Source organism: Zootoca vivipara, chromosome 5 (genome assembly GCF_963506605.1).
Source record: "Zootoca vivipara chromosome 5, rZooViv1.1, whole genome shotgun sequence".
Taxonomy (NCBI): Eukaryota; Metazoa; Chordata; class Lepidosauria; order Squamata; family Lacertidae; genus Zootoca; species Zootoca vivipara.
The window spans coordinates 28,501,657-28,526,335 of record NC_083280.1 but is presented as its reverse complement, the minus strand read 5'-3'; the positions used below and the strand labels follow the sequence as shown (position 1 = coordinate 28,526,335).

General features: G+C 42.1%; 1 protein-coding gene across 4 annotated transcripts in view; it reads right to left on the bottom strand.

The window, feature by feature from the left end:
- Positions 1 to 9,342: 9,342 nt before the first annotated feature.
- The window catches only part of PID1 (phosphotyrosine interaction domain containing 1), a 95,226-nt gene continuing 79,889 nt past the window's right edge, over positions 9,343 to 24,679 (bottom strand). For 3 of the 4 annotated variants that reach the window (XM_060274528.1, XM_035134008.2, XM_035134009.2), the window contains one exon: positions 9,343 to 11,673. In XM_060274528.1, coding sequence (XP_060130511.1) covers positions 11,197 to 11,673 — 477 coding nt within the window. In that variant the 3' untranslated portion in view covers positions 9,343 to 11,196. Of the gene's footprint in view, positions 11,674 to 15,508; positions 15,756 to 24,679 lie in introns of those variants that run through there. The other variant, XM_060274527.1, reaches the window with a different exon arrangement.

Sequence of the window (24,679 nt, the reverse complement as noted above, 5' to 3'; positions counted from 1 at the left end):
AAAATAACAGCAACAACCCTGCCCCCTTTGCTGCCCTCAGCCCTAGATTCTGTTCAGCAGCCTCAGCTTTTGTAGCTGGAGTCTGTCAGGGCCCTGCCCTCCCCAGGCCAGGTGGGAAAGGCCTGCAATGTCTTCCAGGACTCACAGCCAAGCTGATGAAAGAAAGGGGAAATTTAAGACAATAAATTCTTGTTAACGGTCATGGACTGTCTCTGGCCATCACTCCCTCCTCCCTCTAAGAGCAGACTCATGTGTTGATGATGAGAGCTAAAAAACAGGACCCCTGAGAATCAGGAGTGAGTTGTCAGCATGGGCAGAAGAATCCAAAGTGTTTTCAGAAGTACAAAAGAAAAAACCTAATCGAGCAACTCCTTAAATAACACAGCCCAAAGAGAAATGAGCATGCTCACAAGCCAAGGGATAATGAGTTTCACTTACAAAATAAAATCAGAAAACTGGATGGGGAGGTGGGATGGAGTATTTTGGAGAAAGGTAGCCCCTGAACAGGAGCACCGCTGTTGAAAGAGACAATGCAACAATTTGTTCCAGGTCCACCTACACTACCTTACTAGGAAACCTGAATTACTCTAATTGAGGATAGTCAACTATGTGCCCTCCTGATGTGTTTGGACTACAGCTCCCATCATCCCTGGACCCTGACCAATGGCTATGCTGGTTGGGGCTTAGGAGACTTGAACTCCATGAGCATCTGCAAGGTGCCATGTTGGCTACTCCTCCTCTAGATGGTGACAGATAAATCACCCCAGATGTTGGTTTCAAAACATATTCTAGCAGTTTTCTAATCTCAGAAAGCCACACAGAAGCCACTATAAATGCAAAGAATCTAGCTAAGCATTTTCATTGCAAAAAGTGAAGAGCGTGATTTTGTTGGTTTACTTACCTAGACAACTTTATAAAGCAAACTTTCTCAAATGAAGTGTGGAAAAGAAAGCCTTTGGGCTGGGTTCTTGCAGGGTAGAGTGGGGTGGGAGAAAAGAATAAACTGATAAGGAAAATTAGAAGTGATTAATTGTAACCAGTGCATCAAAGGAAAAAAAATCTTCTAATTAACTTAGTAAAAGACTGACCTTTATGAAAACAAGACGAGTTACAGCAGTGTGGAAAATTTCGTTTGTAAATTATTTTTATATCTGCACAGCTTTTCAGCTCTAGGGGTATGCTCTTATCTGAATGCCCAGGGTCCTGAAGTCATAAATCTGCTACATGAAACAACAGGCAGACACTTGAGAAGCTTCTTAAATTTATGCAGAAAATGAAAGACAATTATGACCCAGTCTTGATCTTTATGCAAATACAAGGCCATATCCTAGATTGATCAAAGAAGAAATGTTGGAACTTTGAAAGGAAGGGGAGGGGGAAGGAACTGGGACACATCTGATACAGTGGATGTGCTATTTTGTAAATTGAAAAAAGGAAGTAGTTTAAACAGGCAAACCTGTTTAACATCCTTCTGGACCGTCTAGAGGGGTTGGGAGCTGGGGGCACTGTTATACAGTGGTTCCGCTCCTTCCTCCTGGGCCGTGTTCAGAAAGTGGGGGGGGGATGAGTGTTGAGACCCCTGGGCACTCACTTGCGGGGTGCCTCAGGGTTCTGTCCTCTCCCCCATGCTTTTTAACATCTACATGCAGCCGCTGGGAAAGATCATAAGGGGGTTTGGGTTGGGTGTTCATCAGTATGCGGATGATACCCAGCTCTACCTCTCTTTTAAATCAGAACCAGTAAAGGCGGTGAAGGTCCTGTGTGAGTGCCTGGAGGCGGTTGGAGGATGGATGGCAGCTAACAGATTGAGGTTGAATCCTGACAAGACAGAAGTACTGTTTGTGGGGGACAGGAGGCGGGCAGGTGTGGAGGACTCCCTGGTCCTGAATGGGGTAACTGTGCCGCTGAAAGACCAGGTGCGCAGCCTGGGAGTCATTTTGGACTCACGGCTGTCCATGGAGACGCAGGTAAATTCTGTATCTAGGGCAGCTGTCTATCAGCTCCATCTGGTACGCAGGCTGAGACCCTACCTGCCTGCAGACTGTCTCGCCAGAGTGGTGTATGCTCTGGTTATCTCCCGCTTCGACTACTGCAATGCACTCTATGTGGGGCTACCTTTGAAGGTGACCTGGAAACTACAACTAATCCAGAATGTGGCAGCTAGACTGGTGACTGGGAGCGGCTGCCGAGACCACATAACACCGGTCTTGAAAGATCTACATTGGCTCCCAGTACATTTCCGAGCACAATTCAAAGTGTTGGTGCTGACCTTTAAAGCCCTAAATGGCCTCGGTCCTGTATACCTGAAGGAGCGTCTCCACCCCTATTGTTCTGCCCGGACACTGAGGTCCAGTACCGAGGGCCTTCTGGCGGTTCCCTTGCTGCGAGAAGCCAAGTTGCAGGGAACCAGGCAGAGGGCCTTCTTGGTAGTGGCACCAGCCCTGTGGAAAGCCCTCTCATCAGATGTCAAAGAGGAAAACAGCTACCAGATTTTTAGAAGACATCTGAAGGCAGCCCTGTTTAGGGAGGCTTTTAATGTTTAATAGATTATTTTATTTTATTTTTCTGTTGGAAGCTGAGAGTGGCGGGGTATAAATATTAAATTATTTTTTATTGTTATTATTATTATTAGTAGTAGTAGTAGTAGTATCTTGTTCTTTTCCCCAGCTTGCATGGCTGTATGCATGCTCTGCCTTACTGAGATGTTGACCCAGTTCAAACCATAACAAAGTAACAGGAAGTAACAGGAAGAGAAGACTTGGAGAGAAGCCTTTTTTGCTCCCCATCTGGTCCTGTGCTCCTTATGAGGTAAGCGATGGTTTGGCTTAGCATTACAACTGAACCCAAGCTCATGGTTTGTCTCCCCAAAACAAACTGCATGCAGTAAGCCATAGAACAAACTATGGCTACAGCTTTTGGCTTGTCTAGAGTGAGATAAACCACAAGCCTGGGTTCGGACATAACAAAAAAAAACCAAACCATGGCTTAGCATACATTCGTGCAGCACCAGCAAGACAGGAGGAGGGCAAAGATCTTCCCTCTGGGACCTCACGTATTTGGTCATTTGCACTATATCATAGTGTGAAATGAGTTTTTGTGGGCACATACCCCTTAGGAATAGTTAGGAATTGGGCTGGCCAACTGTTTGGGAGGAAGAAGGGAACTGAACTCACATCCTTCCTCTCTTATCTCAGTTGTTGGCCACAGGGACTTCAGCTCTGTTAAAGGTTATGCATGTGTACCTGAGGTTGTTGGAGTCAGCTAGGGACTCATGCATGGGGAATGCCTACAAATCCATAATTAAGCTAGGCATATCTATCCTGAAATCTGCCTTTCACATAATTTGAAGTCTGGAGTGAGGTGGACGACTCATAATGGCAAACTAGTGTTCTTCTACCCTTCCAAAGTAAAATCAAAGTCCACTGGTTTCAGTTCCAACTCCTAGTGGGCTCACAGCTCTCCTAGTTAGTGCCTGACACATATTTATTCATTCAAGAATAAACAGCCAGAAAAGTCTGGCCAGTAATGATAGACATCTTCATGGCTGAAATACATTGCCTGCTGGCCCAGTTCACTGAAGCACAGGGGGAAACTACAATTCTCATACTGTCAAGCAGCCATGCATGTTCAAGAGTATCCAGGCATTAGTATCCAGGCATTCAGGATGAAATGTAGAAAGTGTCTGTGTCCACATCTTGCTTTCCCTGCTATGAGTTAAACCTTCAGATGGATCAATCAGTTGAATGAATTTGTATCCCATCCTTCATCTCAAAGGATCCCGGGGGGGGCATGTTTGCTTGGGAAAGGTACAGACGATTGGGAAATGTTGGCAGTGAGGGCAACATTCCAAGCTTCCTTGGAAAATTCTTGGTTAAAAATCAACAACAGCCACTTGATGGTTTCCAAGAGCTTTCTGAGAAAGTTAGGGAAAGCCAAGCTCATTAAGAGGTGAGCCAGGAGAGGCAACCCATCACAAATCTGCACACATTTTGCAACCCAGAAAGTACCTCAGCATATTTAACTTCAAAGTCCAATTGTTTCCATGCTAAGGACAACGTCTTAAGGAAAAAATGCGGTGGCCATGCCAGCATATTGTCATCCTAAAGCTCAGGAGAATGTGATAAATGGAGGTTGGTCTCTCTCTGATGTCTGGCATAAACAGCTGAATATCAAGCTAAGAGCTATGACCCAAAGGCCTAGATGTGTTTGCTTTTAAAAATATGTTGACTGAAATATATTAGGAATGCACAATTAGTCCCCCGTGTTATGGGAAATCAATTTATTCACTGGCCCAGGATTTGGTTCAGGTACTTGCTGTGAAGTATGATTTGTGATTCATTATGGTGGTGTTTTGTTTTGTAAATGACCCAGAAAAGATGTATAATACAGAAGGCAGAATAACAGAAGTGGTGCTTGAGCAACTACAATGGTATTCTTTCAGTATCTCGATGGCTTGTTAATATTTTGCCCACTAAAATTAAATCTGTAGGGTCCTTGAAAAGGCACACATTCATTATTAATTGCAATCTCACTTTCGATGTCAGAAAGTGCAGCACTGGGAGTACCTGTGGTCAAAACACAGCCTTGTTTCGTGCTGATCAAAGGGCTTCCTCTCTTAAACTCTCAGCTCAGAACCATTTACCATTCCCTGCCTTGCCCTTTTATGGAACCACTTGATAGCATAGCAAGGAAATGTTGAAGCAGCTTCCATGGGATAACTTCTGGGGATTTTTAGTGATAAATATTTACAAAGGAAGCTAGTATAAAATTGAGTGCAATTTATTTTATTTGCTTGCAAGATTGCTGTACAGTTACATGTTGCTGCCCTAATCCAGTTATTTGCAGTGGCCTCAGAAGGTCCTCTTCTTCCTTTTTACTTAGGTGGAAACTCTATACAGACATCTTGCACCTGGAACTATCCCACCACTGAACTGCAAATAAGTAAGTTCCATTTTCACCTTAAAAGTACACAGGGCCCTCATTTGGGGAATGAGAAGACAAACCAAACCCTAAAAACTTGGAAGCAATTTGAATGTTTTCAGCTCTAGGTGAATACCTTTATATTCTTCCCAGACTTTCAAAAGGCCTCAATCGGTTTTTTTATTTTTATTTTTTGGTGGAATGCTGCTTATATATTTTTGTTATTTTTCTATTCCGTGATTTTTGTGTCTGCAGGTACTCACTATTGCGCACTGACACTCACAGCACTCTTACCAAAAAAAAAAGTGCAGGTAATAGTGACCATTTTATTTACAAACTGCTCTGGAAGCTGATGCTGAAGAGCAGTATAGATCTTTCCTAAGAAATACAATATACCAGCAAATGAGGAACAAGCAGATTCCATATGAATATGCCTATAACAAGTATTCTTTTTTCTTTACACACACACTCATTGAATCCACAGGTAGGGCTCAGGCAAATCCCAACAAGGCCAGTGAGCATCTTTTGTAGCCATGAGAGAGACCAGGGTCAGCAATGCATACACAAACATATGCAACGCTGGTGCTGGGATGAGCCACAGAGCTATTTAAACCCCAGGCGGGCCCCTCTCATGTCTCCTTGGATTATCTGACCCCACCCATGTTCACTCTGTACTTGATGCCAGAGAGCGTTAAGGGCCCAATGGTGCAGTGTCTTTAAACAGAAGAATTAATCACATTTGGCAGAAAGGTGTAGGAAACAGATGCACCCTGAGGCAGATTCTGATGGGTGTCCCCAGAGGCCAACTGCTAGGAGCTGTGCGGCCCTTCGCCTGGATTTGGAACGTATTTGAGCCTAATCTGTCTAACCTGCCTGGAGTTGTGGGGCCCTGGTTGGTGACAGAACAAGCTCTCCATGCACCCTAATAGTCTGGGTAAAGGGATCGTCCCTGTTTGTGTCCCCTGCTTGAGGACACCATTTGGCATCTGATATAGTTTGGTTGCCCATGTTGTGTATTGAGTCAAAGGATTTTATATCTGCATTAATAATAATAATAATAATAATAATAATAATAATAATAATATATTATTTATACCCCGCCCATCTGGCCGGGTTCCCCCAGCCACTCTGGGCGGCTTCCAACAAAACATTAAAATACAGAAATCCAACAAACATTAAAAGCTTCCCTAAACAGGGCTGCCTTAAGATACCTTCTAAAGTTCTTGTAATTGTTATTCTCTTGTCTGTATGTGCTTTGGGTAAAGTAACTGCCTTTTGGTTCAGCTACTATTGGTTCATTTAAGCTGCTGTATTTGGATCCTCTGTCTTATTGGTTTCCTCCAAAAGGCAGCACTGTGATTGCCTGATATTGTTCCCTCCAAAATGTATTCCTTTCTAGCTAGTCCCCTGTCCCTATAAATGTAGCTTTCCTGTCCTCAGAGTCAGTTTTGTCTTGTTGCCTTAAATAAAGAGCTGTTATCATGAAGATGTTGTCACTGAATGACTACTATTAAGAAACCCACGACACAACAGCCCACACTGTTTATTATCAACGTAGATGTTTAAATAAAATGTGGCCCATATTCTACTGTGTGTCTTGCCTCTTATTTCCTGGTTCCTGGTTCCCATCACAACAGCTTTACTCCATGTAAATTTACACCATGTGGATTTATCAGAAACATTTCCTTCTATCAGCAGTGACAGACTGTAGTGTAGATTATCTTCAATGTAATTTGTGTCACTGTTTGCTTTTTCTTGTGAGCATACATTGCTTTGGCAATAGATGTATCTCTACCAGGAATGAGTCTGTCAGTGGTGTTTGTTTCCTCCGTTCTTGTTCAACTTTAATATTAAATGGTACCATCTCTGAATAGCAAGATGAGAACTTTTTTGAATTCAGAGGACTGTCACGGCAGTCTTAAGTTGACAGGAATTTAAGAGGTGGCCACTTAATCTTATTTGAATGGGGTGAGAAACTGGATCTCAAGACTAACAATCAAAATCATTAAAGGGAATTGTACAGTTTATGGATATACAGCTTTGTGAGGAAGTAGGTTGACTTACAACTCAAGCAGCCTTGGTGTGAGACCAAGTATGTATTCTGAGTTAAAATAAGGGGGGGGGAATTCTCTATGTTGATAATTTCAGGGTTTCCCCCTGCCCTCCATACTAATGAGCTAGAGACGAAGGATGAAAGCAGTCCAACTGGAAACAGGACTGACATAGTTTCTTGTTTGCTGTGAACTTTCTGAAATATTAGTTGTTTTCACATTTCAGATTATATATGGTGCCTTTTAGTGAACAAAGATAATGAGGTCTTAATTTGTCAAAAGCTTATCCACATTTAATTGCTGAAGTTAATTTAGGGGTGTTTCTGAGTTTTACCATGACAGCTACTTAAGGCTTTGCGCATATAAAGGCCTCAAGTTCAAGGTGTGACATTTTGGGTAGTGGACTAGGAAAGGCCCCAATTTAGAAAATTGCTACCAGTCAGGCAGACTACCGATCAAATGGGATGGGATGCTAAATATATCATTAAAACAATGTCAGGCTTAAAAAGAATTAAAAGCCATAGGAAAGCCTTGGTTTTCATCCAGACTGTAGAATATGAGGAAGGTTTAACCCCTCCCTCCCCAGCCACAATTCTGATTAAATCTCCCTGCCCCCTGCAGTGCTGCTAACTTTCAAAAGGCAGCTTCCATTAGCAGCAATGGGAGAGAGCTTCTCCCTACCTCTCTATAAGGCTTAGAGCATGGGGGTGATTTTCATCTAGATCAGGCATAGGCAAACTCGGCCCTCCAGATGTTCTGAGACTACAATTCCCATCATCCCTGACCACTGGTCCTCTTAGCTAGGGATTATGGGAGTTGTAGTCCCGAAACATCTGGAGCGCTGAGTTTGCCTATGCCTGATCTAGATCATAGCTGAGGAGGGAAAGGTTAACCCCCTACATGCTGTAGTCCTAGTGAAAAATAATCCATGTTCCTATGTTTACAATTATGATGATTAAAACTCATTTTAGCTTCTAATGACACACTTCTACCGTAATGACACAGTTAGCTCCAAGTATAACTGTGCTACAAGGACCAATGGTCTCTCATACTAGAGAAACTAATTTTGGAAAGTTATATTCACTAGAAACTCCTCCCCCTCCCCAAATATGAAGACAAAGAAGAAACGGCAGTTATCTTCATTATCCCCTTTCCAGAGGAATCTGGGTGGTTAGATTCCACTACTGGAGTCAAGGGGGCTGAAAGGCTGAGCTAGCCAGACCTTTGTTCTGTTTTAGCAAGCCATTAAAAATATATACTCAAGTTGTGAAGCACATTCCATAGAGAATTAAAGGGGGAGAGAAGTACTGGTCAGAAATGAGAGGCATTTTTCTTCAAGAAATATATCTTTACTATTTAACAAAGTGGATTTTTTAAATAAAAAGAACCATTATGAATCCAACTTCTTTCTAGGCCTAGAGAACACACATCCATTTTAACAATGTGATTCACGCAAAAAAAAAAACAACCTTCAAAAGCAGCTTAAGCATTTGGCACCCCTGACAATTATGTAGACAAATGTGGGCACTATGGCAAAGGGTGAATTTGCACCAGCTGGTTTCTCAGAAAGCTTCCTGGAAACAGTGGGAACTGGTTGGCTACATTGCCGTTAAACCATAGCTTAAAACGAACTATGGTTTAACGTGGCATGTAAAGTACCTCAGTGTTTGAGCATGCCCTCCTAGTCAGCAGCAGACCATTTGAAAAGGATGGTGGTAGGAAAGTTTGGCTGCTGTCCTTCCACAGAAATGAGGTGGAGAGAAATGAGCGAGGGACAGCCTCTCTCAGAGTTCTGCAAATCGGAAAGAGCATCTCACTACCACCAGTTCCTACAATTAATCCAGAATGCGGCAGCTAGAGTGGTGACTGGGAGCGGCCGCCGAGACCACATAACACTGGTCTTGAAAGATCTACATTGGCTCCCAGTACATTTCCGAGCACAGTTCAAAGTGTTGGTGCTGACCTTTAAAGCCCTAAACAGCCTCAATCCAGTATACCAGAAGGAGCGTCTCCACCTCCATCGTTTTGCCTGGACACTGAGGTCCAGCACCGAGGGCCTTCTGGCGGTTCCCTCATTGCGAGAAGCCAAGTTGCAGGGAACTAGGCAGAGGGCCTTCTCGGTGGTGGCGCCCGCCCTGTGGAACGCCCTCTCATCAAATGTCAAAGAGAAAAACAACTACCAGACTTTTAGAAGACATCTGAAGGCAGCCCTGTTTAGGGAGGCGTTTAATGTTTAATCCATTATTGTATTGTATTTTTCTGTTGGAAGCCGCCCAGAGTGGCTGGGGAAACCCAGCCAGATGGGCGGGGTATAAATAAATTATTATTATTATTATTATTATTATTATTATTATTATTATTATTATTCCGACAAACTTTACAGCTCTGGCTCTGAATGCCAAACTAGGGGCTTGGAAGGAGGGTCCACGCATACCGAAATAAAAGTATATGCTCATTTAAAATGCAATAATTTGAGATTTAATGTTCAGTGGAAAATGATAAAATAACTATTGCAGTTAATTAGAGGGGAAGATGGTTATTTTAGTCATATTAGCTTCCATTAATACGCTGCAGCAGAACTTTGAATTAGTTAAATTACCGTTGTAAAATGGCATATTAAAAGTGAGATATGGTATTTGAAATAAAACAGGAATGTACAGATAAAATCAAAGAGCCTAAAATTATTTATCTTTGATTCAAACCTTTTTTTTTATTAAAGTATGAATGCCTTTACATTGCAGAATAGTTTACATACATTGGAAAGCAATAAGCATATTATTTTCAAGAGGTGCAAGTCCTCCTCAGTATGTTCCCATGATCAATCTACATGCTGTGACACGGATCACACACGCAGACACACATACACACACTCGCACAAACATACAAAGTATACATATTCACACACAATGGAACAGACTGCTAGAGCTATCTGCTTTGATTAGCTTTCTTTTAAGGCTTCTGTAAGGTGCCCTCGTGCCCCTAACATTACCACGATTTATGAACAAGACTATATGTATAAAGGAGCAGCGTTATCTGCAACCTATTAATCAGCACTTGGCCTTTAAAACATTATTTATTTATTTTTAAAAAAGAAACAAATAAACAACTTTCTCAAGTTATGAACCCTTTCACCTGTGACCAGAAAAGGGTTCTGGAAATATTAGTAGGAGGTTTTGAATCACAACAAATAATCTGCTTTCAAAAACCTGATCCCTTTCCCTTGTAAGACACCCTGTGATCAAACTGGACATAAGAAATGATACCCAAGGAAGTGGGGGCAATATGGACATAGCTGGTGGCAAGACTGCTGTGAAACTAAGGGTCTCATACTATACCAGTACTGAGGGAAAGCATGCATGGCAGCTTAACTATTAACTATCCAGGATCTTTATTTTGAAGCTATTTATATACTGCTTAATTACCGAAGTTTATCATTAATTACCGAATTACAATCTCTCACAATCTTCAGCAGTGGTTCGGTAGTCCCAGGCATTCAAAAACAGTTCACAATCAGGTCCCCCAGCTCCCCACCCTGTCTTTTGGTATCCCTGCAAGTTTGTATTTAAAAACTATAGGGCCAAAGTGGAAAATGAGTGGCTGCAGGTACATTAAAAAGGTAAAATAAAATAAAATATAGCATATGATTATAGTGTGTAAATATAAGCATCTTTGAATATTCAAACTGTGAAATGTGAGTTCATGTAGATTTTCAGGCTGTTAATCTAAAAGACTGCAGGTAGCTAGTTCAATCTGGAGACAGTCAACAGGATTAGCAGTAGGCCAACAAATTGTATTTACTCTCTAGAAATGGATCCCATTTGCAACTGTATTAAGACTCTAGCAACAAATCCTAGAGGATTCTATCATTAGAATTGTTCGCTTGGTGTCAACAAGCAAACTGAAATAATTTATTAACTTTATGAGACGAGCCTGAACTGTAAGGGTCAAAATGGGGCTGGAAGCTGTGGTTGAAGGTAAAATGGAAACACAAGTAAAAATGTTTTGTCACATTTTTAAACAGCAGCAGTAGATTTCAATGTGGTGCAGTTATTATAAAGATGCATATATTTTAGGGAATTTACTGAATTGCTTCTTTATTTTGAAAAGCTGATCAGTCACATGTTGGGTGCCCCATCACTCCCACATTGAACTGTTGCTTATTCATCTATATGCTTCTATTCCCAGGGCCATTTTCTGCTTTTGCTTAACCAGTAATGAGTTCAAGTCAGCCGTCATCAGATTCCAATTCTTGAGACATTTCTTCGGATGAGCTATTCCTGTGGATCCGTCCATCGCTCTTCATGCTATGGAAAGTCTTCTTAAAGGCCTCCATCATGGCATGGGCCAACTTCTTGGCCTCTAACTTGCTCTCGCACTCTACGGCATGGCAGTCCATTTGGTAGGACAAATCATCATTGATCTCCCGATAAACCCAAGCAAAAATGTTTGGGCTGACATTGTGGTCGGCAGTGCAGTAAGCAATACGTGCAACTTGAAAGGTATCCATGTGGACAGTGGCCTCTCCTTTGAGGTCCAGATGATGCAGCCAAACTTGGAAGGGGCGGATTTCCAGAAGGGCATTAGCTGGGAAGACGTCCTCTCTGGCAAGCGTGTGCTTCTTCCACAACTCAATGACTGGTTTCTCTGTGCAACCTGACAAAAACTGCATCCCTGTTGTGGAAACTTTACCCAAATATGTAACCTAAGAAAAGAGATAGAAAGGAAAAGAAAGTTTGTCAACGCAAGTCTTTGCAATTTCAATTTTCACAGAACACCATTAGCATCACTTGAAAATTTTAGACCTATCTCAGCTCAAGCAATTTTTAGCTTGGGATTTTCAAAGTCTAGGTGACATTGAATTAGAACTACTAAATTTACAGTACATCCAAATATTTCATCATCTAACAATTCTATTAAAAGCTGAAGATTCAGCTACTGAGTACATCCATATTAGTTTTGCAATGATCAAAATGTGCCTGTTTTGTCTTACAATTAGGCTTATGTACGTATCATACAAGAATACAAATATCTGAAGCAGCATTTTCAAGTCTGAACTTATGTCTGCCTATCTTCCCATGATTGCTTCTAAATGTAGAAGTACAACAGAAGATAAGCACTCTGTTCCTACTAGCTCTCAAATTTTATTCCTGTAATAGTGCTAAAATAATACATTCCAAGTGAACTGGTGTAACACAGTGAGTTAATTATACAATGTTGTGCATGTTTAATCAGAAGCAAGGCTCAATGAGTTCAAGAGGGCTTGCACTTGCGAAGTGTTTTAGGACTGCAGCCTAAGACATGCTTAGTCAGGCATTATGCTTGAACAGGGAATCCTAATAAAAGTACGAGGCACTGAGTGGGAAGGTTTGAAGACCGTCAAACACACATAGAGACCCCCTTCAGAGCTTCTCACTCAATGTGGGAAGGTCGGAGCAAGCAGGGATGGCATACACAGCTCAATGTCTCCTACTCAGGCTGGTATTCCGGATTCAGAAGTAATGCCTAAACAAGCTACAAAGAGCTGCAAATCTGAACGCTCGTGGTTCAGTTCTTGTTTCTACCACCAGGCAGAAACCCATTAGGTGGGTCTCTGGCAAACTGCTCTCTTTCAGTCTCAACAATATGGGGATAATACTCATCCACTTCACAGGGTTGTTATAATAACCACAACATGATGTTAAAAGTGCTGTACAGATGCTAATAATTATTATTATTATGTACATTGTGTTGTCTTTTTAAACATCTCAAATTAAAATATGATCCGTAAAAATAACCAGATGGGCAGGATAGAAATATTATTATTATTATTATTATTATTATTATTATTATTATTACTGCAACAGCCCAGTTCACAACTCTAAAATATATAGTGTGAAACTAGTTAGTTACAATGTCAACCTAAGCAGCTGCTTAGGGTGCCAGAATCTTAGGGGAAGCAGCGAAATAGCAGCAGGTATGCATATGACAGAGCTAACTGGGAGTTTTGAAAGCAAAGTGGAAAGGAAACAGAGCCATAGCTTGTGCTGGAGGAGAGAGGGTCAAAAGGAGTGAGAGAGAATGGAGCTGGCACAGAGATACATGAATGGCCAAGAGCTCTGCTTCATCCCTCAAAGAGGGTTGTCCTGGTGGGAAGTGTTTGGCATCATTTACCTATCCACTCCTGGCCAATTTTTGAAATCATATTCTTTAACAAATAACATTTTTGTGCAAAGTGAGTGTGACAAAAAACTATTTAAGTTTAACATTGGGCCTCCAAATATGATTTGCCAAACATGACACTATAATTGCGCAAGTACAGTTTATGTGTTTATTGGGTTAAGTAAACAGCAGCCTTTGTGATGCTGGAGTAGTTTTGGGACCATTAGGGGAGAGGAGGGGAATTTTTCTGTCCCTGAAAAAATCCCCTGAAATGCAAACAACATTTTTGGAGAAGCAATTTTTGTCAGACCACAGCAGAAGCAGAAAGAGGCTACTATATTAAAAATGTGCACATTAATTGCATTCATGTAATTAGCATAATGTTTAGTTTGGTCCATAGCTTTCCACATCCCAAGCAACTAACTGCTGTAAGAGTTCACTATCAAAGTTCCTCGTTATAAAAATAGCTCTGAACAGCAATGTGTTTACATTGTGCAAAATCATTAAATACTAATGTAACATACAAGGACTCAGCATGAAAACAACTCTCAGAGTTTCTGCAGGAGTTGTTTGTGTCACACTCAGAGACCCAAATAATTAAAGAATAAGCTTACAAAATATTATTGGAAATCCATCCTGGTTCATTCCCTCTCTGCCAAAATGCAAGGAAATCACAAAATGAAAAGCCTTAAGAAGTCTTCTATAACGTCACACCTATCAGCATCTTATATTTGGGGCAACCCAGGGAATTGCAACAGCCAAAATTGTTAACAAGGCCTTGGACCTTTATTTCCTATCACTACTCCAGTCAATTAAGCTTCCATAGCCTTATGGTGTTACTAAGAGTTCAAGTGGTTTCCTTCCTGCCCCCTCCAAACAGTCTCACAGGTGTTGAAGTTGTTGTAGGTTTTCCAGTCTATAGATTAGAAAATAAGATAAATATATAAACTGCCATGTTTGTAACCTTCAGTTTCTTCTCTGCAGAACCAATCTAATACATTTCATTCTTACACGAGTTAGAATCATAGAATCATAGAGTTGGAAGAGACCACAAGGGCCATCCAGTCCAACCCCCTGCCAAGCAGGAAACACCATCAAAGCATTCCTGACAGATGGCTGTCAAGCCTCTGCTTAAAGACCTCCAAAGAAGGAGACTCCACCACACTCCTTGGCAAAAAGTTACCCAAAAGAAGTTTGATACCACAAACAGCAGTATGCATTGGAAGCCTTCTCTGAAGTCCATGACAATTGTTGACCATGGAGGACTCAGGCCTCAGAGGCAATGCCATATTAAGGTGGTGGGCCCGCTGGTCCAATTGCCAAAATAAGGCAGCTTCTCCCCAAAAGGAGCACATGAAATAAAGTACCACAAAATTAGTCTTGAGGTATCTTAACAGAGTGAGTGGCACTGTGGGTTAAACCACTGAGCCTAGGGCTTGCTGATCAGAAGGTCAGTGGTTCGAATCCCCGCAACGGGGTGAGCTCCTGTTGCTCGGACCCAGCTCCTGCCAACCTAGCAGTTCGAAAGCACGTCAGAGTGCAAGTAGATAAATACCTTCCTACAGTGGGAAGGTAAACGGTGTTTCTGGTTTGCCAGAAGCGACTTAGTCATGCTGGCGACATGACTTGGAAGCTGTACGCCGGCTCCCTCGGCCAATAACGCGAGATGAGCGCCACAACCCCAGAGTTAGTCACGACTGGACCTAATGGTCAGGGGTCCCTTTACCTTTTCATCTTAACAGTCTAAAATATTTATTAAGGCATAAGGTTTTGTGGACTACAAAAAAAAACTACTTTTGAGCCTGTAGAGTTTCAAAATTCTGAAACATAAACAAGAAACATTTTGACTATCTTATGCAGCATACGGCTCTTACATTGAACATAGTGGGACTTAATTCTGAGTAAGCATACAAGGGATGGCACGGCACAGATCGAGTATATAAAAAATTACAAGTTGAAAATGTTTGCATGTTACCACAGATTTTTATCATTTCTGTAACATCAGAAATCTGGATCTTCCAGTGAAATTGAAAGGGAGCAGTAGGTTCAAAAGTGAAATAATTTCTTCACACAGCACATCATGTGATGCTGGCCACTGGCTTTTAAACGTGTTTAAGCAAAGCGGAGTTTGAGACCCAAAGCCCTTTCCTGTTGTTAGCCTCCACAACTTCAGGTTATTCAGAGGGAGACTGTCTCTGAACCTGGAGGTTCTATGCACAGTACTGGCTATCTACTTGTATATTCCATATACAGTCATGCCTTGGAAGACGAACGGAATCCGTTCTGGAAGTCCATTCAACTTGCAAAACATCGGAAACCAAGGTGTGGCTCCTGCAGCCAATCGGAAGCCGTGTCGGGTGTGCAGGTTCCAAAGAGTGTTCACAAACCAGAACACTCACTTCCGGGTTTGCGGTGTTCAGGAGCCAAAACGTCCAATTTGCAAGGTGTTTGGGATCCAAGGTACAACTGTACAAGCTTTCCATCTCCAGGTTTGGATGACGTCTACCTTTGAATTTCTCCTGAGAAATCTCTATGTGGGACAAGAAGCTACAGTTAGAACTGGATATGGAATAACTGATTGGTTCAAAATTGGGAAAGGAGTACAACAAGGTTGTATATTGTCTCCCTGCTTATTTAACTTATATGCAGAATTCATCATGCGAAAGGCTGGACTAGATGAACCCCAAGCCAGAATTAAGATTGCCGGAACAAATATCAACAACCTCAGATATGCAGATGACACAACCTTGATGGCAGAAAGTGAGGAGGAATTAAAGAACCTTTTAATGAGGGTGAAAGAGGAGAGAGCAAAATATGGTCTGAAGCTCAACATCAAAAAAACCAAGATCACGGCCACTGGTCCCATCACCTCCTGGCAAATAGAAGGGGAAGAAATGGAGGCAGTGAGAGATTTTACTTTCTTGGGCTCCTTGATCACCGCAGAGGGTGACAGCAGTCACGAAATTAAAAAACGCCTGCTTCTTGGGAGAAAAGCAATGACAAACCTAGACAGCATCTTAAAAAGCAGAGACATCACCTTGCCGACAAAGGTCTGTATAGTTAAAGCTATGGTTTTCCCAGTAGTGATGTATGGAAGTGAGAGCTGGACCATAAAGAAGGCGGATCGCCGAAGAATTGATGCTTTTGAATTATGGTGCTGGAGGAGATTCTTGAGAGTCCCATGGACTGCAAGAAGATCAAACCTATCCATTCTGAAAGAAATCAGCCCTGAGTGCTCACTGGAAGGACAGATCCTGAAGCTGAGACTCCAATACTTTGGCCACCTCATGAGAAGAGAAGACTCCCTGGAAAAGACCCTGATGTTGGGAAAGATTGAGGGCACTAGGAGAAGGGGACGACAGAGGACGAGATGGTTGGACAGTGTTCTTGAAGCTACGAACATGAGTTTGACCAAACTGCGGGAGGCAGTGGAAGACAGGAGTGCCTGGTGTGCTATGGTCCATGGGGTCATGAAGAGTCGGACACGACTAAATGACTAAACAACAACAACCTTTGAATATGCTGAAGAAACAGAGAAGAAGAGAACCGGGTTCTTGGCCTCATACCCTGTGTATAAGCTTCTTGATGCATCTGGTGACATTGTGGAAAGCAGGATAATGGACAAGATGGCCTTTGGATTGATCCAGTCTGGATACTCTTATATTCAAAGGAACTCCCCCATCACCACTATTTAAAATAAAATATTTGTTTTTTATTTCTGGTTTGCCAAGTCCCAATGTTTTACTAACTCAACCTCATTGCTTCAAGAACCCAAGCAAACTCCACTGTCCTGAAGTAGCAATATTTTTATTTTGTATACTATACAACAGACAAAAATAAAGCTTTTTTACCCCACTTGTCATTGTTATTTTGTACACAAACACAAGCCTTAATATGTGAAGTCTATCCCTGTTCAGATTGTACTTAGTCAAATGAGAAGCACATTAACTCTGTAAAGGGAAGTCCAGGACTGTTTGCAAGAAGGCATTCAAACAGCTCCATGCTACACTCTGACTGCATGCACCTGTTCAAAAGAGCAGGTTTTGGTCTATGTTTACCTGCAATTGGAAGCCATTTTGAATCCATATTGTGGACAGAACCTTTCAAAATTTCACTGATTTCTATGTTTTATTTTGGTTTCTTAGAATTCCCAAGCAGTGCAAAGTCCGAGGCTGCTAGTATTTTATAAGCCACCATTGCTGATTTCTGTAATGCTTTGTTCTTACAACTCATGAATTTCATATAGCGAAGGGAATACTTTTTAAAAAGCACAAAACACATAAAATATCCATGTGTTATACATATATTCTATCAACACACCATAAAATAATATTGAGAGCTGCGTTTTCGCAAGATTAATTCTTCAAAACCAGTAAAAATGACAGAAACCTGCACAATTTAATAGTCACCAGGTAGAAGAATCATCCGAAGTGTATGATATCCATTTCCCCAACACCCACAGGTGTTTGGTTCAGTATGACAAGCAATTGCACAAGGCAATCCAGTTGCGGGGAAGCTATATATAAATATAAAATCAGAGCCCTTGCAATACACTTTTGCTTCCAGAGAAGAAGGAAAATAAGTTGTTTCCCTTCTCCATCCCACATACAATAACCGCTCAGACTGGCAGTTGAATCTGTTTTCACTTGGGATAGCATCCTCATCCACACTTAAATGCAGCACATGAGCTGGGGAGCAAAGGGCAGGTTGCATGGCACACACAGCTCTGCTTTCCAACACCTTGCCATCAGTTACTTCCTGCTCCTCCTGACCCCTGCTCCCTCCAACAAATGCTGCAATGCAGACATGATGACCGTGTGTGTCACATGAGCAAAGCAAGACAGGGCATGCTAGCTGGAGTGGGTGGCCTGTACTGGATGCATCTGCCTGCCCACTCAGCCAATATTTCTCCTCTGCAACAGTGCTGATTGTGATGCACTGGAAGAAAACTTGCTGAGCCAGCTAGCACAGGCCAGCAACAAGCCATTAGTGTTGATGCTGGGGCACCAGCTCAGGAGAATGGGAATATCTAGATGATCCCATTGCTGCCCTCCCCAGCGATCTCTCTGCCTAATGGTACTGTTGGAACGAGTCATAATTCAACGGAGTAGGAACAGTCAGTGGAGGGTGGCGGTGGTGGACTGCTTTGTTTTGTATCACACTTCTCAGAAAGAGATCCAGTATAAAGTCCAAGCCATCAGTCTTGGTCAGGGGTCAGCAAACTTTTTCAGCAGGGGGCCAGTCCACTGTCCCTCAGACCTTGTAGGGGGCCGGACTATATTTTTTTGGGGGGGAAATATGAATGAATTCCTATGCCCCACAAATAACCCAGAGATGCATTTTAAATAAAAGGACACATTCTACTCATGTAAAAACATGCTGATTCCTGGACTGTCCGCGGGCCACATTGAGAAGGCGATTGGGCCGCATCCGGCCCCCGGGCCTTAGTGTGGGGACCCCTGGTCTTGGTGTACAACAATTGCCAATTTCATGTGGGTGAACAGTCAAATCTCTCACTGACTTCTCTGAGAATCTGAGAGATGGTTTGTCTATTATACCATCTCTTAGTAGGTTTAGTAGATGATAGGTGTCATATGATATAGGAAACTGAGGGGGCACATCTAAAGAGCATTTTATTAAATTTCAGTAATAGCTTTTTATTATCTCACTATTCTCGGCATATAGAAATATTGCTTTATTATATCCTGTAGTAGGTTGAGATCTCCATACAGTTTTCAAAGGGTGTGTAAAAAGAAGGCATCCCACGCAACTTTCCTGGCATACTAAAGTTGTCTATATTCTTTCTGCCCTTTCTCCTGTCAAATGGGATTTTCTATCCAAGTCTTTTCCCTACTGGCAAGCTTCTACAATGATCTCAAACACAGCTGCACTTTCAACTATTAATAGTTATTAGGTGCATGTGAATATGCTAACCTTTAGGGGAAAAGCAAAATCCATGTCAAGGAAGATTTCAGTTCTTATGTAAACCTTGCAACAGAGTATGAATATTTGACTCAAGGTGCAATCTGCAAAAAGACTGCAGTATCGAGAGCTTTTGTTGTTGTTCTTTTCACCAGGATTGATAAAAAAGGCTGTTTTGGCTTACAGATACTTAGGGTAAAATTTCAACCTAAATGAAATCAATGAGAATTTGCTATTAATTGAAACAATAACATGATTTATGCATCAAAATCAACTTGTTTGCAATACCAGAGGATGACTGTAACTCACACTACAATACCTATGTAGCATCTCTGTGACCTCCTTTTTGCATTGCTCACGTGAAAAGGAAAAGGGTGTGGACAGGGACTGTGAGGCTGCACCCTTGGCCCTACCACCACTCATACACAGGGCCAGAACATGGGGGGCAGAGGGGGCTCATTGGCATAGGCCTACGATGTTGAGTGCGCCTACCCCAAGTCCCACTGGTAGAGGCGAAGGGGGATCCTTTGGTGAAGATTACTGCTCATGCATGGCTCCACCCTCACTGCCCCGCCCCACCATCTGAGAAGGACGGAAAGCCTTTGAGCAGACTACTGTAGGGTCATGGAACCCTGCATGACTGAGTTCGAAGATGTGGTGACGTCGACATCTGTAGGCCTTCCTGCTTCTGTCATCCATGCTAATAATATGTGGACAGTAGTAGAGGAGGCAGCCACACATCATTGGGGATGGGGGCAGAGGTATAGCCCAGAAGATGCATTTTATGTGCTTTGCATGTCCATGCAAGGAATTTGGGAAGAGTTTGTGGCTTCATGTGGTTTTGCTTCCACACTGCTGAGCTCTCAGCAGAACATAACTAGCCAAAGACAGACCTAACTGTGAATCATGCCTCTTTATTCTGATCTTTGACAGAGAGTCTCTTGTGTGTCCAAAAAATGCCTCAGATACCTTTTCAGAAGCTGTGCCTAGGGCATACCTGCCAAGTTGCTGTCGGAGAAATAAGGGACTGGGCGGAAGTAGCAGACCGGAAGTAGCGCTGCCGCCATTTTGGAACTGGGCGGAGCATGCTCAGAAGTGACTTTTGATGCTGCTTTGCCCAGTTCCAAAATGGCCACCGCGCCAGAAGTCGCACTGCAGCCATTTTGGAACTGGGCAGAGCAGCATCAAAAGTCGCTTCTGAGCATGCTCCGCCCAGTTCCAAAATGGCCGCCACGCCAGAATAAACCGGGGGGAAACAAAAAAATCCGTTTTTTCAGCTAGGAACAGCTGGAAAAACAGGGATTTCCCGGGGAATATGGGAGACTTGGCAGCTATGGCCTAGGCTTTAGCACACCCTCCTAAGAGAAGCCTGCCTTGCTGACCACTCTATTGGCCTCTAACCACAATATAAGACTTTCCTTTCTGAGCAGGATTTTAGTGAAATGGTTTCAAGTTCTTGGAAGCTGTTTTAAGTGTTTTCTCTGCTGCTTTTAGACTATTGCTTTAAACCCTGCTTTTCTGTAGTTTTTAATTCCCATGATCCCCAGTGAGTCTTCCCTGAAGTCTTCCGATTAAAATTTTAAATCATCAGGCCCATAGAACCCTCCTAATCTGTATGCGTCTGCCACAGATTCCACCTATTATTTGCAACACCTGCATAACTTTTTCCATGAAATCATGAGTTTAACAAACCCTAAAACAAAACACCCAAAGGCAATTACTACCGTACATATAGGCTGGATCTAGACACATCAAGGAAGCATTTAAAGTGTTGTAAATTTAAGCAGAGAAAACCGTTAGAGAAAGACAGGACTCCATGTCGACATCTGGTGGCACAATGTTATACCGCAATACAATGCATATAAAGCGCTTTTTCTTTACCAGTCTAGCTGAGTCCATAGAAAGATGTGCTGAACCACTAGTCTCTTGTGAGTAACACTTAATGCACACACTAAGGGTCAAACTGGATGCAACAGCAGGAGATCCAGTATTTTCATTTTCCCAGGCTTTATAATAAAAAATAGCAAATAGAATATTTTAATAGGGGGCAAATCTGATCAGGACCACAGTGTTGGGGTAAGAAGCTAGCTCCAGAGCAGTTCCCCTATGAAAAGCACTTTCCCAAAGCTGATATTTGCCAGTGGAGGAAGATGTCCAAGCAGGGGACCTTAATGTTTTCCTGCTGTAGGGAAAATAGCAGATTGGGGAACAATTTCCATTGTGAAAAGAGCAGGGAGTGGAAGGTTTAACCCCTTCCTGATTCAATTCATCTCCCAGCTGCTGTTGAAGTGTTAAAAACAGAAGGATATCTGATATGGCTCTTCCATGTCACCTTGAGAGACTTAAATGAATCACAATGCACAAGGGACTCTGGATTGAAGCAAATGCATTTTAGTTCAACTGAACAGTTTCATAATCTATGTTTCTTTTTAGCACTTCGGCTTGCTACTTGACTTTCATTTTGTCTATGTTATTTAGGCAAAACAGTTTTAGATTATTTCCAGTAGCTTCTAGTTTTTAACAATGTCAGAAGTGTGAATTCCATAGCCTACTGCAAGATTAATGACTGGTTGACATTATATATATATATATATATATATATATATATATATATATATATGCCCTATAATCACTTGGGGGGAAATTAAAATGTGGAACAAAAATATATAATTTATTAAGCCAAACATTTGTTTATTCTACTCCTCTAAACATTGGTTGCCTTTGCAGACTAATTAGCTAAGCTGTCATTAGAGGAAATACTGTGCACTTTGGACCAAGATGAGATTCAGAAATAGCAATCACCAAGAGAAGTGCTTATTACATTACACTAGAGTAGCCGGGGAAGGACGTAGCTCAGGTGGTGGAGCATAGGCTTTGCATTAAAATTACCACAGCTTCAAATCTAGGCATTTTCAGATAAGGCTGGGAAAGACCCTGGAGAGTAGTTAATACTGAGCTAGATAGATCAATACTCTGACTCGGTATAGGGCAAATTTGAATGCTTCAGTGAGTCTGGAACAAATAGCTCCCTGGCAGGGCATCTGCTGTGCTTGCAGAAGGTCTCAGCATCTCCAGGTAGGGCTGGAAAAACACTCCTGTCTAAAACACTGGAGGGCTGCTACCAGTCTGTACACACAACAGTGAGCTAGATGGACCTATTTTCTGATTCAGTATAAGGCAACTTCCTATGCACTTTCATAGTCACACTTATACTGGAACTTAGTCTGTACTACACCATTATTTCGTATGATTGCATGAGGGTCAAATTATTAATACAGAGCTTCTGAATGCAAAGTTTCGTGAAGAGTGGGCCAGTGGGAAACTGAGGGGTTGCTATGCAGTGCATCAGAGGTCTCAGACAGAGGGGAACCTCAAAAAAGAGAGGCTTTCCAGCAATATTAGAGTTCGGTGAGACCACAGAAAGGCAAGAGGATACTTGGTATGGATGGGGGAGATGATCCCTTAGTACTCCCTCTGCATGCCAGAGGCCTACAGACAAGTAATAGGTTCAATCTATGTTGCACATACCTGCCTCATAAATTTCCAGAATTTCCAGTACAGATTCTAGTAGGAGCATAATTTGCCTCATTTGTACATCATAAAACATGCTTCCGTTCTGTGTTCCCAAAAGCATACATACAGTGTACTAAAATTTCCCTCTGAAAATCCGATGAAGTTTGCATTAAAAAAAAAAGGTGTAAAAATATGTTCAAAATTGAGAGGGGGGACAATGGCAACAAAGTAACACAGCCTGCTTTTAAGAGTACCAATGACATCACATAATGCATAGGAAGTGGGTTACCAAGGAGATATGGTTCAGTCTAGCAAGCAATTCTGAACACCTTCTTCATGGTTCAATGAGAGTTGACAGCATTCAGTGTTTAGAGTGTTTTTTTAAAAAAAAGAAAAGAAAGAAAATGACATGAATTGGGGAAATGGCCTAATTTAAATTATTTCCCTATATGGCTAGAAGCTGAAATCTTATTCAAGTCAAAGGTTTTAACTGGTCCTTGATATTTTAACATGGTAAAATGCTACCAATTCGTGTACTATTTAATTTCATGTTGCTGTTTTCAGGCCATTCTGTCGTAATTGGGTATTTTACTATTTGTTGTAGGGAGAACAAAACCAGACATACATCAATGCTAAACACACTGGGGGTTTTTAAAGACATGAATGGGCAGAAGGTAGAATATGTACCACAGCTGGACTATGAGCCACTGTCTGCTGAGTTACTTAGTGAAAATAGGAGGCTGCCTTATAAAGCTCAGTATTGTCTACAATTCTACACCAACTAGCAGCGGCTCACCAGAGGACATTCCCACCACTACCTGAAGATGCTGGGACCTGGACCTGAGACTCGCTGCATGCAAAGCACTGACTTTTAGCCCTTCCTTTAGTGCCTGCTGGTTGTGGAATTCTTGCAAGGTGTTTTAAGAATACAAGTGTCATGTTGGATCAAAACTCCTTGCAGAATTAGGATCACTTCCTACACATTGGTGGTAGAAGAAATAGAAAATATGGTACTGGAGCATGTGCTGGCAGCTCAGCTCGAGAGGTTTCTGGAGGAGACTGATTATCTAGATCCATTTCAATCTGGTTCTAGGCCTGGTTATGGGACAGAGATGGCTTTGGTCATCTTGGTAGATGACTTACTCCAAGAACTGGACAGGTAGGAGTCTGTTCCTGTTGGTTCTGCTGGATCTCTTGGTGGCTTTCAATACCATTGACTATGGTATCCTTCCAGTCCGCCTTGCTGGGACAGGACTTGGAGGCACTGTTTTACAGTGGTTCCATTCCTTCCTGGAGAAGCAAATTCAGAACATGGTGCTGGGGCGTGTGTGTGTGTGACTCCTGTTCAATGCCTTGGTCATTGGCTTGCAGAGCCCCTTAGGGTTTACAAACCTGCCCAGGTTTTAAGATATTTGGGGGAGGCCCTTCTCCTTCCTTGGAGGTTTTTCAATAGAGATTGAATGGTCATCTGTCATGGATGCTTTAGTTGAGATTCCTGCATTGCAGGACATTGGACTAGATTAGCCTCAACGTCTCTACATTCTATTATTCTCTCTAGAAGCTGCTAGAGCAATGGCATTAATGGAAGCAATATGCTGTGGTGCAGTAATAAGTGTCATTAAAACAACACAGCAATTAAAACATGAGACTCAGATAAAGAGGTCAGGGGAATACCTGTTCAAACAGGTGTGCCTTCAAGAGCTAACAGAATGCCAGCACAGATGGGGTCTCTTATTTCAGCAGGGATTGTATCACATTCAGTGCCATCATTGAAAAAGCCCACCTCCATGTCAGCAGCCTTATCTCATGGGAAGGAGGACAGGATACAAATGGAATAGGCAGGCAAACCAAGAAATAAACATATTCACTCATAGCTTGGGCCCACCTCTTTGTCATGGGTACTGTATCACAGTTCTTAGAAGTGGAGGAGAAGGAAATTTAAATGAATGCAACTTTAATTTCAGGTTCAACATGGAGATGTAAGTTGACAAAAAACACTTAAAAGGGGTTAAGGGAGATTAAACTTCTTTCCCTTCCTGACAGCCAGATTAATTCCTACTGCTTTCATTTGTGGCTTGGTCATTATTACTAATTTTGCTTGGACTGGGGTCACAAGGTTCCCTCCCACACATTTG